At 39.0% G+C, this 18,825-nt stretch overlaps 1 protein-coding gene across 1 annotated transcript in view; it reads right to left on the bottom strand.

The window, feature by feature from the left end:
- LOC107978894 overlaps window positions 1–7,940 on the bottom strand; it is a 54,225-nt gene extending 46,285 nt beyond the window's left edge. The window contains exons 1-2 of the mRNA XM_035442457.1: window positions 7,888–7,940; window positions 1,704–1,797 (exon numbers count right to left, since the gene is read on the bottom strand). Coding sequence (XP_035298348.1) covers window positions 1,704–1,773 — 70 coding nt within the window. The 5' untranslated portion in view covers window positions 1,774–1,797; window positions 7,888–7,940. The remainder of the gene's footprint in view (window positions 1–1,703; window positions 1,798–7,887) is intronic.
- Window positions 7,941–18,825: the final 10,885 nt, after the last annotated feature.

Raw genomic sequence — 18,825 nt, 5'->3', positions numbered from 1 at the left:
TTTATAATATTTAAATATCTAAAAGGTCACACATATGCTGCATATAAAACTAAATGGATAATTATGACATAAAGAATTTTTAGTAAGGATGAGATTACAATTTGTCTTTTAAAAAATCTAATTACAGTCTATCAGTTATTTCTGAAAACATCAATGCAGTCTGTGGACTACACGAGATGGAAGCTTGTGAACCACAGAGTCCAGACTTCTCCTCCTGTAGAATGTGGGAAGAAGAAAGGCTGGACAGCATCAGCTTTACTTGCTGATATTTTCCTCTCCTCAATATTCTTAGAAGGCCTAGTAAATTTAGAAACAAGTCTAACTACCCAGGATAATAGAAAATAACTGAAATAGTCTGTCACCACACATAAAGTTCATAGACAGTTAGGAACTTTTCTATGGGTTAAATAGGGGGTGAGACAGAACAGAACAAATTTCTCCCGGGAGAGTGTGATTGCTACAACTATAGAAGCTTTAGGTTTTTCTTTTTTCTTGCCTTTCTTTTTTTTTGTTGTTTGTTTGTTTTATTGAGACAGGGTTTCTCTGTGTAGCTTTGGAGCCTATCCTGGCACTCACTCTGTAGACCAGGCTGGTTTCAAACTCACAGAGACACGCCTGCCTCTGATCTAGCACCTGCTTTAGGTTTTTCAAGTGAAGCGTGTGTGGGGGGGAATCAATAGGAGAATAATTGCCATTTATTGAAGTCCACAAGTGGCTAAAATTTCTCCCATAGAGGAGTTATGGGGGATGGTTTCCGGTTCAGACAAATCTAGACAATGGGATCACAATACTTTTCATTGTACAAAGCAGCCTTAGCCCATAGATGTGGGGAGCACATATACCTGGCACCCACTTCCTTATATTCCTGTAAGGTTGCTTGGCTTCCAGAATGCTGTTTGTAACCTGACATGGAGCCTCTGTCATGTATAGTGCACACATCTTGCCTAGAACAGCACTGATCTAAAAGAGGAAATAAGAGAACATTTGCACTGTATGGTCTCTTAGAGTCTCTCAGCTTCTCCATGTTTCAAACACCAGAGAATACTCCCAGTTACTTTTTCCTGTTTGCATATTCTAGAGAAAAGTGTAAGGTTCTAGATTTGAAAAATCTTGAAAACTTAGAAATATTCCTAAATAATTAAACTTCTCAAACATAGTTTTGTTCTACCTTTTTAAAAAATTATACAACTTAGAAAGGGGTTCCTGCCCTGAACCCCAAATATATCAAGGACAGCACCACATAAATGTCATTTAAATACCATTATAGACATTGTCACTTTTAAAAAGTGTCATATTTAATTGATTATGCATAAAAGCAGCCAAATACATTGTTTTTTCCAAACCATATTTCTGGATATGGTATATGAAAGTCCCCCAAAGGTACATGTTTTTCATGCTTTCTATGCTCTTTTAGTGACTGCATACATAAGCATAAAATACATAGAGCAAAATTGTGGAAATGCATGAAGGGTTAACCAATTCACATCTCCCCATTCCCCTACCCCATGCCATCATCAGTGCTTAAAGTTTCCAGACAAGTTTCCCTTTGCTTTATATCCTTGAACACTGAACCCTGACCTCATTAGGGAAGACAGGGAAGGACACCACAAACTTACTATGTCTCAATTACAGCTACAACATAAAGAAGATATATGACTGACTTTGATGCTTGACTGTCTTTTCACCCTTCAGAAGACACTTGCCTGAAGGAGTCTCGCAGCAAATGGGCTGTAGAAGGTTTGTGTTATCATGGTCTTCCAGCTTCGTTAGCATACATCTGATACCCAGTGGAAGATCCTGCAGGGCAGAAAAGTGCACATCATTCCTGTTGCCTTCACCTTCTCTTTTAGCATCTGAAAGTGTCTCTACCACCTCCATCTTGCCTCCTGTCTCCAATGGCTTTTAGGATTAAGAATGGTCTTTTAGGGCCTGTTAGATGATTTGGTAGGTAAAGGAAACTGCTACCAAGTTTGATGATCAAAAGGACCTACACAGTGGAAGGAAAGAACTGACTCCTAGCAGTTGTCTTCTGCTCTCCACCCATAAGCAATAGCATATGTACACATATAGATATACAAGCATACACCCACCCACCTCCCACACCCCCCACACACAAATAAAATCTTAGAAATGATTCTTGTAGACTAGACTGTCCTACACTGAGGTGTTTACAGCCAGCTCTGTTCCCCCTTGTAAACATGCAATAAAAAGAGCTTTTTTTTTTTTTCAGATTAAGGGGAAAAAAAAAAGAAATCATGAGAACAGAACTAGCCTCTGTGGGCATAATTCTGCCAAGTTACTTCCAGAAAGGTTTGCTACCTTGCTTCTGAAAGCCCATAGAAGTGAGATGTTCATGTGATGCAATTTTTCAATGCTTAGAATAAACACACACACACACACACACACACACACACACACACACACACACACACAAATGTTCACAGTATCAAGAGTAGACATGATAGAGCTATGTCATTTTCTGTGTCACAGAAAACACATGATTCTCCTCCCTACCTTGACCATTTTATCCCTGCATTAAGCAAGCACTCTATACTGAACTGCATCCCAACTTAGCTGTGTGTTCTTTCTCCTCATCTAAAATGAAATTTTCAGTCTTAAAATATTGCCCTTCTCCCATATTTTTAAGAGGATTTATCCTTTTCAAGGTACATACATGTGGATCCATTTTTCCTACTTCTGTGCTTACTCTCAGATAACACTGCTCTTGGAAAGGAAGCCTTCTTGTCACCTACACCAGGAGGGTACTGATCTTTTTATTAACAGCTCTGGCTAAGTCTCTATTTCCTGAATAGCTTCAGCCCATCACAGAGCTGTTTTTCTTTGCATTTCACTAAGTAGCACAGAGTGGGAATACTGTTCTGTTACAAAGAAATTTAAATCATGACATTTGCATGAAAATGAAGGAACTTACAATATATAATATTAACCTAGATCACACAAACTCAGAATGGAAAAAAGTGCCTATTCTCTCTTATGTCAGATCCTACCTATAATATATATGTATTTATATGTAAACAGATCTGAGTATGTGTAAGCTACTTAGTAAGAAAGAAAAGAAGAGTAATATTAAGTGATGAAGAAGGATGGAATGCAGGCAAAAGGATCTGAGTCTCGCTGGGTGTTGGTGGCTCACGCCTTTAATCCCAGCATAGGCAGGCTGTTCTCTGTGAGTTTGAGACCAGCCTGGTCTACAAGAGCTAGTTCCAGGACAGCCTCCAAAGCCACAGAGAAACCCTGTCTAGAAAAACAAACAAACAAACAAACAAAAGCATCTGAGTCTCAGAAGAAGCTACAAAGATAATTGTTTTTCTAGTTTCCACTCTTTCCTATTCGTGTGTATATGTGTGTGCATATGTGGTGGGCAGGTGCAAAAATTTCATTGATACTAAAATGTAAAACTGTAAGCAAAGGACTGTGGCATCTGAATGGCCATTTTACCTGTATAGATGTTCAGTGAGTTGTGCAGTTTCAGATTGGTTCATGTTTGTTTAAGTTCTCTTAATCCCTGGGTTTTTTGTTTGTTTTGTTTGTTTTTGTGAGTTCCTTACGACAGTGTTGTTTAAAAGTGGCATCTAAGCAAACTCCATCTTACCCACCTGTTTAAACAATCCATAAATTGTATGTTTATTTCACCATTTATTTTTTTAAACAAAACTACAGCATATTTTAGCAAGGTCAAAAGATAAAGCTCAAAAGGGAAGTTGGAGGAGAGGTTGTAGACTTATGACTATGTTAAAATTGAGTTCTTTGAGGACCGAATTCCTAGTGTTAAGAGAAAAGAATACAAGAACAAAGGAGTTAAAGGCTTGCCAGTATCCTTAGAAAAGCTTAAAGCTATTGTTGTTTTATTTATTTTTACTCTTTTCTTTTTTGGGGGACACCACCCAGCTCCCAAATAATCACATAGAGACTTAGCCTTAGTTTTGAATACCTGCTCTTAGCTTGACTTGTTTCTAGCCAGCTTTTCTTAGCTAAATTATCCCTTCTGCCCTTTGCCTCTGGGCTTTAATCTTTCTCTAGTCTATATACTTTTCTTTACTTCTTTCTCCCTGGCTGTGTTGCTGGGTGGCTGGCTCTCTCCTCTCCTCCTTTTCTCACTCCTCCCTCTTCTCTTTTTTCCTTCTATGTATTATTTTTGCCTGGCAGCCAGGTAAATTCCTCTCCTGCCTAACTATTGACTGTTCATCCCTTTAGTAGACCTATCAGGGTGTTTAAGACTAGAAAAGTAACATAACTTCATGGAGTTAAACAAATGTAACATAAAAGAATGCAACACATCTTTGCATCAGTAGCAAATGTTCCACAGTATAAAAGCTTGTAACACATCTTTAACTCCACAACATAGAGCACCTTTAAATAAGTAGATTTCTGTTCTCCTCTGTCCCCAGCCTGCTCCAGGAAAAGCAGGGAGAGGACAATGCTTCCTCAGAGAGCCTGATGCTCATTCAAGTCTACATATCACTAGAATAAATAGCTAATAACTATTTATTATCGTAGGGCATCCAAGGCAACTCCTCAAGAGAACTAAGATATTCTCCCAGTTAGACAGCCTCTCATGTCTCATGCTGTGCAGCTCGAAGTATAATTTGTAAGCAAGATTAAATGTAGTACTCTATAACCTATAGAGTATTTGATTAAAATTTGATTTTAGTTGCTTTGAATAGATACAGATGAGAAAAATGACTTTATAGGTAACATCAGTAGATTCTAGAAAGCTCTTTGGCATTGGGGAAATTTTTACTCAATGCTTCTCTTCATGATAATCTAGATATTGACTATATTTCATTTGTTCATTTGTGGTTTTCTTGGAAAGGAATTCTGGAAGGCTGCAACAAATTTCACGGCTACCACAATAGTATGTCCAGCTTAAATACCCTAGGGTTATTGAACTTGTATTGCTTAAATATGACAGATTTTCTGCCATAAACTCCCTTCACTCTGGGGACTATTACTTTGTTTTGCTGCATAGTCATTATCAATTTCATGCAACCTTAGTTACTAACTCCTGCCATAGTTTCTTGAATGATTCATATCTGTTTTAGAAAATTCTTGCTTATGCCTATATCTTGACATGTTTTTCTTTTGTGTTCCTTCAGCAGTTATAAAGTTTCAATTCTTACATTAAGGTGTTTGAATCATTTTAAATTAAATTTTTACACAGTGAGAGATAGAGATCTAGTTTCCATCTTCTCAATAGACATAATTTGTTTCCCCAGAAACCTTTGTTGAACAGGATGTGTTTTCTCCAGTGTGTTTTTTTGACACATTCTTCAAAAATTTGATGGCTATATCTGTCCATGCTTATTTCTGGGTCCAATATTCTATTCTATGGTGTATTCTCTCTCTCTCTCTCTCTCTCTCTCTCTCTGTGTGTGTGTGTGTGTGTGTGTGTGTGTGTGTGTGTGTGTGTGTGTGTGTGTGTATGTGCATGTAACTGTGGTATTTTGTTATTATAGCTCTGGGGTATAGTATAAAGTTAAATATTATATTTCTATCACAGCTCATTTTGTTCAAGTTTGTTTTGGCTGTTCAGGGTCATTTTATTTTTATATAATTTTAGATGTATTTCTCTACTTCTGTTGGGAATGTTTTTGGAATCTTGATAGTGATTGCATTTAAATGATGGGTTGGTTTTAGTAATATGTTCACGTAACAATATTAATTCAGCTGATTAATGGACATAGAGATTTTTAGTGTTTCCCACAGGTCTATATTCTTTAGGTCTATATAGTTTTCATTGTATAGGTTTTCAACAATTTTGGTTAAGATTATGCCTACAAAAGTGTCATATATTATGAATGGAATTGTTTTCCTAACTCCTCAGTGAGTTTAGTATTGATATATGGAAAATGTACCATTTTTAATGTTGGTTTTGCATCTTTATACTTTGTTGAAATGTGTATCATATCTTAGAGTCTTTTGTTAAAGTACATATTTTATGATGATTGCTATAATATGGTACAAATGAACCTGGGAGGTACAAATATGCTATGCAGACAGAGCTTAGGTGAGAAGTTTTATTGGGGGAAGGGAAGGAATTAGGGGAAAGAAAGGGAGAGAAGGTAGAGACAAAGAGAGACAGAGAGACAGGCAAAGACCTGCCTGCCTTTTCAGAGGAACATTGGAAAAGAGAGAACTTGAGTGCGTGGAGCTTGTCTCTTAAGGGACCTTTTGTGACTGCATACAGAATGAGAGTACTGCTTGCCATGTGCACAGGGGTGAAGCACTCTACAGGTCCCCAAAGAGCAGAGCCAAGGTATGCCTGGATGCTAACAATGATATTATCTACGAACATGGATAATTTGAATTGTTTCTTTCCTATTTGTGTCCATTTTATTTACTTGATGTACTAAGATGCCAGAACCACATTGAATAAGATTGGTTTGAGTAGAAACTGTCATACTCTTTAGTATAATGTTGCTGCTCAGTTGTATATAGTCTTTACTTATAAGTTTACTCTATTTTTGTATTTAGCCTTAATACTGTGTTCATTATGGAAAGTGTTGATTTTATCAAAGGCTTTTTATGTTCCCATTGATATTATCATGTGCTATTGATATGGAAATATTGGGATGTGATGGGGAATGTACTTCTGTGCATGTTCATCTTATTGATTGTTGAATAAAGTACTGTTTGGCCAATGAGGCAGCAAGTTAGACAGGACTAGGAATCAAAGTGGATTCTGGGAAATGTAGTAAGAAGTGGCGATCCAGGCAGGAAGTGACATAGCAGGGAGACTCATATTTAAGGAAGGACAAGCAGGAAGTGGTCCCTTTTTTCCCCTCTGCTCTTCCTCCAGATTCTCTATGTGATCCACCAGCAAGGGAGGACACCAATTTAAGGTGTCCAATAAGATAAGTCTTTATATATATATATATATATATAATATATATATATATATATATATATGATAATTAAGACTGAGCTAGCAGATGAGAAATCCTAGTCATTGGCCAGGCAGCATTTGTACCTAATGTAAGTCTCTGTAATATTTTGTCCATCCACATGGTGGGCAGAACTTAGGCAGCAGGCAGAAACTGGCCACATGACAGTAGGGTTCGGGTGGCTTTTGGCGGAAAGATTTATCATAACAGGGATGTCTTAGAACATTGAATCCTTTCTAGGGGAGCTATATTATCCTGAAAACTTGATGGTACCAAATTATTGGGAGGTCTGTCTGTATGCTGTGAATATGTTTCTCATATTGGTTGATGAATAAAGCTGCTTTGGCCAATGGACAACAGGCAACAAGTATAGGCAGGGCTACCAGACTAGAAGTAGGCAAGGAAGACGAATGCAGAGAGTGAGAGGCCAGAGAGAAGCCATGTGGCTGCAGAGGGATACAAGAGGGCCAGACATCACTGGTAAGCCCAGACAAAGTGGAGATATACAGGTTAATAGAAATGGGTTAATAATTAAGAGAGAGCTAGCCAATAAGAAGCCTTAGCCATCAGCCAAACAATTTATAATTAATATAAGCCTCTGTGTAGACTTCCACTTAACAACTAAAGCTGTCCCAGGCCAATGAATTCTGATTTTCATCCTTTGAACTTTAAGAATGAAATTCTCACTCCACAGAGATGAGTTTTAGAGAAGTTTATTAAAGATTCATACATGGAAGCTTAAGTGGGGAGGGGGGAGGAAGACAAAGACACAGGTTGTTACCATAAATCTTTCCGCCAAAAGCCGCCCGAGCCCCACCGCCACGTGTGAGCTTTACACCAGCCGCCCGCCCCAGTTAGGCCCAAATGAATACACAGAAACTTGTATTAGGTTCAAAGCAGCTTGGCCAATGACTAGGATTCCTTGTCTGCTAGCTCAGTCTTAACTATCATAAATCTATATATGTTATAAGACTTATCTTACCGGACACCTTATTGGCGTCCCTCCTTGCTGGTGGATCACATCCTGCCGCTGGAGGAGGAAGGAGAAAAAGGGGCATACTTCCTGTTTCATTGCTTAGATATGAGTCTCCTTGACATGTCACTTCCTGCCTGGATCATCACTTCTCTACTACATTTCCCAGAATCCTCTTTGACTTCCAGTCCCATCTAACTTGCTGTCTCATTGGCCAAACAGTATTTTATTTAACAATCAATAAGATAAACACACAGTAGTACATTCCCCATCAACAGGGAAAGAGAGGAGAGAGAAGAGAGAGAGAGAGAGAGAGAGAGAGAGAGAGAGAGAGAGAATAGAAAAAGAGAGAATGAAGGCTTTCTATATAGCAAGAGATGTCCAAGAAAATAGCATGCCATTGATCTGTTTTTCTAGGGCCCTTAAAGGACTTATTGTAGAAACTGGGGTGAGGTCTGTGGAGGTAGATGAGCCTGCTAGTTCAGCTTGCTCAATCACAGGTCTAGGTGTCTCCTCTTAGTTCCAGTGTCATGATCTTGTATACCCTTTAGACAAAGGCACTCATAAGGTAGAACTCTCTTCTGGCTCTTCCTTCCACCTGCCAGGGAATTCTCAGAACTGTGGCTTTAGGGTCCCTGCCCTCCCTGTACCAGATGATTCCTTCTACTGTCCACTCACAAGAACACTGAAATATTCTGGGAAGCATTGGGGAAATAATTCTTCCCTTTTCTGACATAGTCAAATCCTTTCTAATCCTTTGCAAAGAAAACAAGTGACCAATTGCAGTAAACCTGTCCTCTAACAGTGAACACCTGTTAATTAGAATCACTAATATGCTTCCTGTTAGAGGTATGCTTAGCAAAGAAAGAGACCTCCCTTTGCCTCCAACTCCAAGTACAGTGTCAGGATATAGCAAAGTTTACTCTTCATCAAGAGGGCACCTTTGGTTTTTATTCTCATTCAGGTGGTGGCTGTGTCCTTTCCCATTGGCTGGGGTCAGACCTAGCAATTTTATCCAATTAGTTATTCTGAAAATAGCTGGTACATAGGAAATGAAGGAGGCAGGGGAAAAGGGTCAATGTCCAGAAGAGAAAGGGGTCACTGCTCCAGGCCATCAAATTCCTGGAATAGAACAGAGGGCTTTTGTGTAAACTAAGGTTTTAATTGGTGGGAAAGATCAAAACATTTGCATAACAATTTTACAAGGTGGGGGAGACAAAAAGACTTTAGCCTCTTGTCCTAAACACATGTGTTATAGTATTTGATAGAAAAGATTCACATTTGAAATTGCTTTCATTACAGTATGGAAATACAAAGGTTGCTGGGACTGATTCACAAAGTGTGCTGTTGACATGCCTGCCACACCTTGTCCTACCTTCAAGTGTCTTCTGATGAAAAAGGCCTGGTTTCTTTGTATATTACCACAATGTATTTCCTAACAAAATCCCTGTGTCCTTTTAGGAACGGAAACCCAGTCTTAGAAAAATTAAACAGTAGCTCAAGATTTCCCTGGAAGATGGTCTGTGCTCTCTTGGTTGTGTAATCTAGGGCACAGTGAAACCACCAAACTACCATGGTTAGAAAGAAAAGTTTGCTGGCGTTCAAACTTGGGGAGGGGTGGCATTGAGAGAAACAAAATAGCGGAAGAGCAAGCAGAATTTACAAAACAGTAAGCAGGGTGTGGTCTTAGAACTGATACAGGCTATTCGGATAGACTGGGCAGTTGACCTTGGAAGGAAAATTAAGGGAGGGTCTCTAAACTGGCCTTTAGACTTCTATTTACTCAACAACAATTCTGTTTATGCAGGCAGAGTTCTTCTGTTTAGGTCATTGTCACCAACACTGCCTTTTGTGGGGCCACTTTGGACCTAACAAGTCATTTTTCTCACTGTTGTTGTTATGCTAGTTCAGCATTGTCACAACCAAAATTGACTAGATCCCCACAGTCTTGTGTCCAGGTTTTGTTTTCTGTGTTTGTGAATGATGGGAAATGGCAAGAAAAACAGCATCGAACATCAGTGCTTCTGGAAGGATGGGTTAGGTGTCCTTCTGTCCATGTTTTCCACGGTTTAAAAAAAAAAAGTGCTCATCTTTAAAGGACATCGAACCAGGGAAGTGGAGCCAGAGGAGCAGTTGCTGAGAAAACATTGGGTGCAGAGATGCAGGCTTCAGGGTTAGCAGAGTTGCTCTTTAGAGGTGAATGGGCATTGAAAAGGTAAGATTACTTCTGAAAGCCACAGATCCAAATGTTTGCCTTCTAATTGCCTTACCTAATGAAGAAATGTATAGAATGAAGTCTCTAAGCTTTGTATCCCAGGAACTGGGAGTCAGGTTGGTGGAAGGGTTGCAGCTTCTAGCTCTTTCCAGGGGCCCAGCAGCCTGAGGAAAGCTGGTATGTCTGACTTTCCTAACCTTGACCCTCACAAGGCTGCCCGGCTACACCATCACCTCTCTTTCTCATTCTTCCTCAGTCCTGACTCCTCAGCCCTGGTTTTATTTTATTTTTTTTCATAGTCTCTGAAAATGGAATGGAGAATAAAAATGTGGTCAGACCTGCCGCTAGCACCTATGCCCTCCAGTCCTAAGCTGACAAAAATGTCAAGAATCTGACAGTAAAATATGCGAAGGCAAAGCCCTCCTGAGCAGACTGAACTGCAGTCTGCTAGGTGCTTTCAAGGCACAGTATCACCATCTTTTCAAACAGAAATTGCAGTTGGTGGCTTTATCATTTCAGACATCACTTGTTAAATTGTATACTATTCATAGCATAGAAGGAACACTAAAGGGGAAGCCCTGAGGATGGAATGAGATGGGTTAGACAAGGAAACAGAAGAAACTCCCCCATCCACCCTGAGCTAACAAAGGGTCTGGATCCACCAGGCAGAGGCAACCAAAAACCCAGTCTGTTCATACTCAATCATGGGTTGAAAATGTAAATTATACTGTCTCTCCCCTTTGATTGGCCAGTGTGATATTTTAGACAACCCTAGACTTCCTTTTAACACCTTTTAGTATCTATCTACTCTATATGGTTCCAAATGGTCCTAAGTAATATTACATAGTATTCCATGTTTGTTGAGATACTGGTGGCTGTATTTTACAATCTTGTCTCATTTGACCATCCTCAATCCCACAACATAAATTTATTTATTCTATCCTCGTTTGCAGAGATCAGAAGTACAGTGTGCTTGAGCAAACAGCTTTTCTCAAAATCACAGTTTTTAGTAATGAAGCTGGCATTCAAAACTGCAATTTCTTGATCATAGGCAACACTCTCCACATAAAGTTCACCCAGGAGAGGGGTAGGAAGAGGGATGAGGAGGAAGTAGAGGGCCCCAACACTTGATTTCTTTAATAAACATATTTACAAGCTATCATTTCTAAATGGTGAACACATCTTGGGGAACATTATAAAAGGAAACTGGAGATATTCGATATTTATGTGTTAGAAATTGTATCTAAATTCTCTCTAATCTTAGCAACTTAAGATACTCATAATCATAAACACGCTTGATTTCCTTAAATTTTAACATGGTGAGAGAATAAGGCATATAGGAATGAAATGTCTTGTTTGGTTAAAATAATAACCAAAGTACTCTTGTAAAAACAGGAAACACAATCACATAAAAGAACTCCATCAAAGCAGTCTGGCTACTCCCTAGAGACATCAGATATCAAGATCAAGGATATATTTATAATTGATGGTTTTGAAGGGTAGTTGAGATGTCCCACTTAAGGCTTGGTGTATGCATAACTCAACTGCACATAAAATTGACAAGTCTTGGCCTTAGATAGATAGAGAGAGAGGGAGGGAGAGAGAGGGAACGAGAGGGAGAGAGAGAGAGAGGAGAAAAGGAAAAAATAAGAAGTGCACTATGGAAGCACACAGGGTTCAATTGCCAGGGTTCAATTGCCCTTGAAATTTGCATGCAACATTTGCCATAGGCAATTAATCTGTATGCAGGGAAAAGGGAGGCCCATGTAATGTTATGTGACTTCCTCTATGCCATCTATCAGGTGCCTAGCTGAGGCAAAAATAGATAGAGGTGTGTGGTTCCTTGCCCCCTCTGACTGAGAGACAAGGTCCCTTCTCCTGAGGGGCAATGGGATCATCTACACATCTCTCCTCTGGTCACAGCTGTAAAGAGAGTCATAAAACTGCCATTGAAATCTGAATGTCATATCACTGGAAATGGATAAAGCCCATAAGAGCTCTTGTGATAACCCCTTAATGTTCAAGAAGATCCCTGAGGGAAGGGCAGGCACAAGCTTCTGCTTCATGATGCCCACTCTGGGCCTCGGTACACCTCCAGAGACTTTCAATGTCCAAGACACTCAGCTCTCTAGACAATCCTTCATAAATGTCATTAGTGCTTTGAAAGCAGATTATGGGGAAGAAAGAATAACAGCTTTGATACAATTAACATATGAATAGAAGGATGTGCGCAGGTATGGGAAGAGGAACTGCTCATTAAAATAGAAGCTGCAGAACAAAGGCAGCCTGATTGGAGTCTGAGGTCAGATGACTGCACTTCTTTACTTCAACCGCGGTTCACCGTGTTCTCACAAGGCTGTGGCCACTTTTTCAAAACTTCTCAAAACATTATTTTCAGCAGTTCTACTTTTTCTTCCTCCCTCATTGACATCATTTCTTTTGAGTGAGACACTCAAATGTAAATGACCTGTATTTTAGGGTTAAGCTCCTTTTTTCTGAGTTGAGCAACTAACTGGTTGTAAATGGAAACATTTTCAATCAAATGTAATGAGTCAGCATGGATTGCTGCTATCAGCCCCAGAGTGGTATGGAAGCATCTAACCTGAAAGCTAGTTCAGGCAAGGTCACAGGGCTCAGCACATCCTCTGAGTCAGTGGCCTACATCTTGCTGGGTCTTTACTGCAGCCTGTCATGGCTTCCAAAGCAGGTGGCTGGGTGAGAAGAAATTTTGCATTCATGGACTATAAAACTGCTGCTTTGTGCTGTATCAGTGTACCAGCCACCTTTGCCTTTTGTCTAGGCTGACACCTGACTTTACAAGGTTGATAAAATAAAGAGCTTCACTTTTGCTACTCCGAGTCCCCAGTCCTCTTATTACGAAGTAAGAACCATTGTTTCTCACACCAGTATCCATTTCAGAAACATGTGTAACAGACATCTATAATCCCAACACTGGGGCAGTGGAGACAGTAAGCTCCCCAGGGATTTATGTCTGAACTGACTTTCTTCTTCATCTTAAGATGGTTTAACACATGTTGCCAGTTTGGCTGTAGAAGTTCCTTTATGATCTGAAAGAGTTAATAAGGGTTTCTAAGGCAAGCTTACCCCATCTAGTAAAAGGTGACTTGTGTTTGCCTGGCAGGGCTTTCTGGTCAGGTCAGCCCAACGACCAGTCAAGTTTGTGGGACAAAATCAAGTAAATTGGTTGTTCAGCTGCCGCCACTGTTCATGTCACTCTAAATATAGGAACCCTGGTGACTCTTCAGTCAGTGTGGAGCCTCATCTGAAGGCTAAATCTGAATGGGTTGCATTTTTTGGAAGATAGAGCTGGTGGTATCTAGAAAAGGACTTGTCATTTTTATCTTTAATAATATTGTCCAAGAATTTAACACTACAGAAAATTCAAGTATTTAGATCACTATACCACTATTTAAGTCTAAAGAGGGTCCAAGCACCAAGGATGAATGGGAGGAAGTAGGCATTGAAGTTAGTGTCTGAAAACCTAGTGGATTTCCAATTTTGCCAGTCTTGCAGTAGAGTCACTTGGCTGGGTAGCTAGCTGTCCACTGTCAGTAGGACATGGCCCCTGCACTCCACAGGCTATAGTTAATCACCACTAAAGATGGGTGACAGTTAGAATTTACTGAGGAAAAGAATAAGTCCAGACATAAACTACAGTGCTGTAGGCCAGAAAGTATTCTGCAGACTATGATAAAGCTACACTGATGACAGATCCTTTACTTTTTCTGGTAAAACTGCTTTTCTCTAGTCATGCTTGATTTTGCCTCTTTTGTCTTCCTCTCTCTGTCAGGAATTCATTCCCTTTCTAGTTCCCATTCTTTTCTATTTTTCTGATCTGAAGTTCCTGACCACTATTATAATAAGATAATATAAATCACAAATTTCATAAATGTATAGTCATCCTTCTATCTGAGATCCTAGCTTTTTACCCCCTATTAGAAATAAAACCGGGCAGTGATGGCACATGCCTTTAATCCCACCACTCAGGAGGCAGAGGCAGGCAAATCTCTGTGAGTTCGAGGCCAGCCTGGTCTCCAGAGCGAGTGCCAGTATAGGCTCCAAAGCTACACAGAGAAACCCTGTCTCGAAAAACAAACAAACAAAAAAAACCAAAAAAAACAAAAAACAAAAAAAGAAATAAAAATACCACTTATCTTATGAAGACTAGTTATTTGTGTTATTCTTTTGCTTAAATTAGAAGGCACAAGATGAGACATGATACCATAGTTTATTATAGGGCAGGAGAGAGGGGGCTGGGGAGAACACAGCAGGGCAGAGAGTAAGAGAGAAGAGAACAGAGAAGAGGTCATGAGTGGGAGAAGAGTGGAAGAGGGAAGAGAAGAAAGGTGGGGGTAGGTGGAACTTTTAAAGGGAAAACCGTGCATGTGCACTGAGGTTCTACACATGTGCAGAGTCCTCACACAGGTCCTAAATGTGTGGCAAGTGATGTGGCAATGGCATATCATGCCCTGCCTGTTGTAAGGGGGTGGGGTCAGCCTGGTGTCAGTCCTAACAATTTGTCCCATGCCTTTAGTATGTCCCTTGTTCCTTCCACATATATCTGAGAAGGATTCTCTGTCCTTTGTTGTGTGTGCAGACTTTCTCACTTCTCTCTGTATCTTCTTTCCCTCTCTCCTGAAATGCTGATGCTTCTCAGGCTTATTCTTCCCTGTTTCTCTTTCCTCCCTGAATGTTCTCTGTGAATGTGTTGACATCCTTTGTGTTTCAAAGTACAGCTATTCTAAATCTGTTTAGGTTAACTGTGCCATTTGAGCTTCATATCTATAGATTTGATGTCTTCTTAACATCTTTACATACTCCAACTACAAAACACAAAGGTAAGCAAAGCCAAAATGACCTCCTGTATGTCTCTTCATTCTGACAATTTCTTTCTTTTTTTTTCTTTTTTTTTTTTTTGGTTTTTCGAGACAGGGTTTCTCTGTGTAGCTTTGGAGCCTATCCTGGCACTTGTTCTGGAGACCAGGCTGGCCTCGAACTCACAGAGATTTGCCTGCCTCTGCCTCCCGAGTGCTGGGATTAAAGGCATGCACCACCAACGCCTGGCTCTGACAATTTCTTAATCCCATGTATTATGTATTTCTATTTTTTTCTCCCCGAAATCCAAATTACATATTTTTCTAGTTGTCTTTGTCTATGCTGTCACCACCAAGTCAAAGCCATTGATTTCTCATCCTTTAATTTTCAAATCCCCATGTTTCCTGCTCTGATATTGGTGTCTCGTAACTGCTTTTTGTACTTGAAATGAAATCTAACCCTTTGCCTATGGGTTGTCTATGCAGTTTTGATTATCAGCCAGGATCTTAGTCTCTCACTGTACTTGCAACACTCCTTCTTGCTCACACCCAATTAGTACTGGCTTTTCAGTCACTTCAGATACCAATGCTCTTTACCCTCAGAATCTCTGTAAAAGTATCTCCTGTGCTTTGCTTCAATCTCTGTCTGAGTCAGTCCTTGTTTTCATTCTGTCCTTATGAACATGCCTTTGCCATTCATTGTACACTATTCTTCCTTCATACTATAGCAGCTCTACTTCCCTTATAACACTTTTCAAGCATCATAAATAGATATAGATTTCTATATGTACTGTTGTTCATCTTCCAAACTATATTATAAGCAATAGAGTTCTGTGTGACAAATTGGCCCTGGTTGAACTAAATGGGTCAAAAAGCAAAATCAGAAGTCATGAGTCTGGGAAAGGTTATCGCAAAGATAGGAATCTGGATAAGGATGGGAGGAAGAGGCTCGAGGGATAGTAATCAGAATACATTGTACATATGTATGAAATTGGCAAATAAGAAAAAATAATAAATAATCATAAAGGGCCTGAATCATCACCATTATACTTGAAACTCACTACTTAGTTCCCTTCAGTGGAAACGAAAAACAATTGCATCTTCTTCCGCAAACTCTTCTCTCACCTTTAGTCTAACAAATTTCCTAGTAGATAGCCATTACTGAAGTATTATGTTTTAGGTGGATGTATAAGTTCTCTATATTGTCCAACTTCTAAGGTAAACTCTTTCTTCTTCATGATAGAGATGTTTTAATCTATGTACCTCAAAAGGGTCTCTATCAAAAGATAAGTTTACCCAATGATATTAAAAGTAATTAGTTACCAGCTGTGGCTGCTCAATGCTGCAGCTCCCTCCTCATCTTCATCCCCACTCTCTAATGGGGGGGTCTGACAAATGAAGCACATAGCCACCATATCACACCATTCGTAAAGCCCTAACCTATGGAAAAAGGTAGAAGTGGACTGTTTGGAAGAAACAGACACTCCAAACTGATCAGATTATATATCCTATCCAAGGACTGAATCATCCCTGTCAAAATTTGAAATGTGGCTTATCTCCTGAAGGTCCTTTATCTTTTTAGCCTGCTCCCTAATTTGTCATTTCTAGAATGAATGTCGTAACTCTACTGATGAAAGAGAACTTGCATAGATTGTAAACTCAATGAGCCATTAAATAGGTGACAATAATCTTGATAGAAGTTTGGAATATTTAATTAGCACAAAAAATACTCTAAGGCAGTGTGCTCAATTACTTCCATGAATACTCCCCAAAATACCAACCAACTATTTTGCATGCCCATGAAATGATTTCAAAGACATTTAAGGAAGAAAAGGGAGATAATAATTCATCTTTTAATTGAGAACTTGACAAGCTTTGCATGTCCAGTAATAAAGTCTCAAAGTGAATTTAGTTTAGATCCTTGAGATATTTTTAAAGGTGACATTTCTATCCTCAAGGCTAGCATTACAGGAGAGTGAGTGAAAGGCTATGAAAACCACTGGACTAGAGAAAAGCAATAATATTGCCTGGTATACCCAGTGCTCTCCTTATTGTTTTCCATTGTGTAAAGACCAGTAAGAGAAGCAGAAGAAGCAGAACTATTAGAATTGTATAAATCATAATAATGGGAAACCCAAATTATCAGAGTTTATCTTTCATCATAAGGCTCAGGGGAAGAACACAGTTTGTGAGAAAGAAAGGAAGGAGTGTAGGATGTTGTAATAACAATGTCATGGGAAAGCTTGCTGACCTGCTCGCCCTCCCTCCTTCTCCCCCTTCTCTCTTTCTCTCCTATGTGTGTGTGTTTACATATATGTGTGTATACATGTATATACATGCCTGTTTCTGGTATGTGAATGTTTGTGGGTATGTGAATGCCACATCCTTTGCATAGAAGTCTGAAGAAACCCTGGGTGTCAGTCATCTATGCTGTCTGAGGCAGGGTCTCATCTTCACTGCTGTGTACATCAAGTTACTTGGTCAATGGCATATTAAGGATTCATTTCCCTTTTTCATTCTGCTTCCCATGAATTACAGATGGATGCTAACACTTTTGAGTCTAAGTGGGTTCTAGAGCTCTAGCTTCAAGCTCTTATACTTGTGTGGCAAGATCTATCCACTTAGCAATCTCCCCAGTCCTCTTTACCTAACATTTATAAGACTTGCTCAATATCTCTGTTAGGTCATGACAAAAGCATGACATGTTTTTTGTTTGTTTGTTTGTTTTTTTAAGTAGGGTTTCAAAACTTCCCCCATCCTTTTATTTACAGGCTAAGTAACAATGAAGCATTTGACTTTCAAAGTATATTCAACTTTGAAAGTTTTGTAAGCTGTTTTATCAAATACCATCACCTGTATTTTTACATTCAGATGCATGGATCATATAGATAGTCATCAACAGAATAAAAGAATTATTCTTTCAGCCATGTAGCTAAGTTTCAGTCCTCTGCATGCTGTCCCATAAGTGTCTCCCTTTTGCGATCATGGTCCCTGATGAGGACTGCTCCTGGATAGATGCTAATGCTGAATGCCATAGACTAATAGGCAAACTAGCCTAAAATGATGAGTGTGTTGGAACAAAAGTGAGAAATTTCAGCTTGTCCCTGCTGTCCAGTATCTTGACATTGCTTTCCATAATTCATTCCATCACCTGTGAACAATGCAGCAAGTTATATAAAATAAGACATGATTTCAACATTTATTATGAATGTATATAGGTATTAATTTATGGATTGATAAAATAATCATTAGTGAAGATATAACACAAGTAAGGCCCTAGTATGAGCACACAGAAGATTGTAATCTGGGGAGACCAAGAGGCACTGCTTAAATTATTTTGGACAATAGAGTTGAGAAGGGATAAGTTAATGAAATCACATAAGACATAAAGGGTTTACTTCTTCATAGTCAAGAGATTTTATATTTCCAATGTTGTTTTTTGTTTTTGGTTGTTGTTGTTCAGTTTTTGAAATAACTGGGGTTTCTAATTAGTATCAACATAGCCACACTTCAAAATGCTTAATTTATTTATTTAGTATTATTACACCAAATAACTGATTTTTCTCAAATAGTTGAAAACAATAGTTATTTTGGTGTTGTATAAAAAATAAATTATATGTGTCCATTATCTGCAAATGTCTACTACCTCATAACTTTAGCAACCTGAAATAGAAAAAAAAAAAAAAAAAAACAAAAAAAACAAAAAAAACTGACCCACCGAGTGGAAATCCTCTTTACCCAAGTACTTATGGTTCTGTCACAGTTTACTGAGTAAAGGTATGTATTCCTAGAATGTTTTTCTCTCTAATTTGAGAACTCAGGTAGAAATAATCACATTAATTAAAACCATTGGATGAACACATATCTAAATTACAGCCAATGAATAGCCTATATTTA

Source organism: Cricetulus griseus, chromosome 3, assembly GCF_003668045.3.
Source record: "Cricetulus griseus strain 17A/GY chromosome 3, alternate assembly CriGri-PICRH-1.0, whole genome shotgun sequence".
NCBI lineage: Eukaryota > Metazoa > Chordata > Mammalia > Rodentia > Cricetidae > Cricetulus > Cricetulus griseus.
This window is presented reverse-complemented; position numbering and strand designations above follow the sequence as displayed.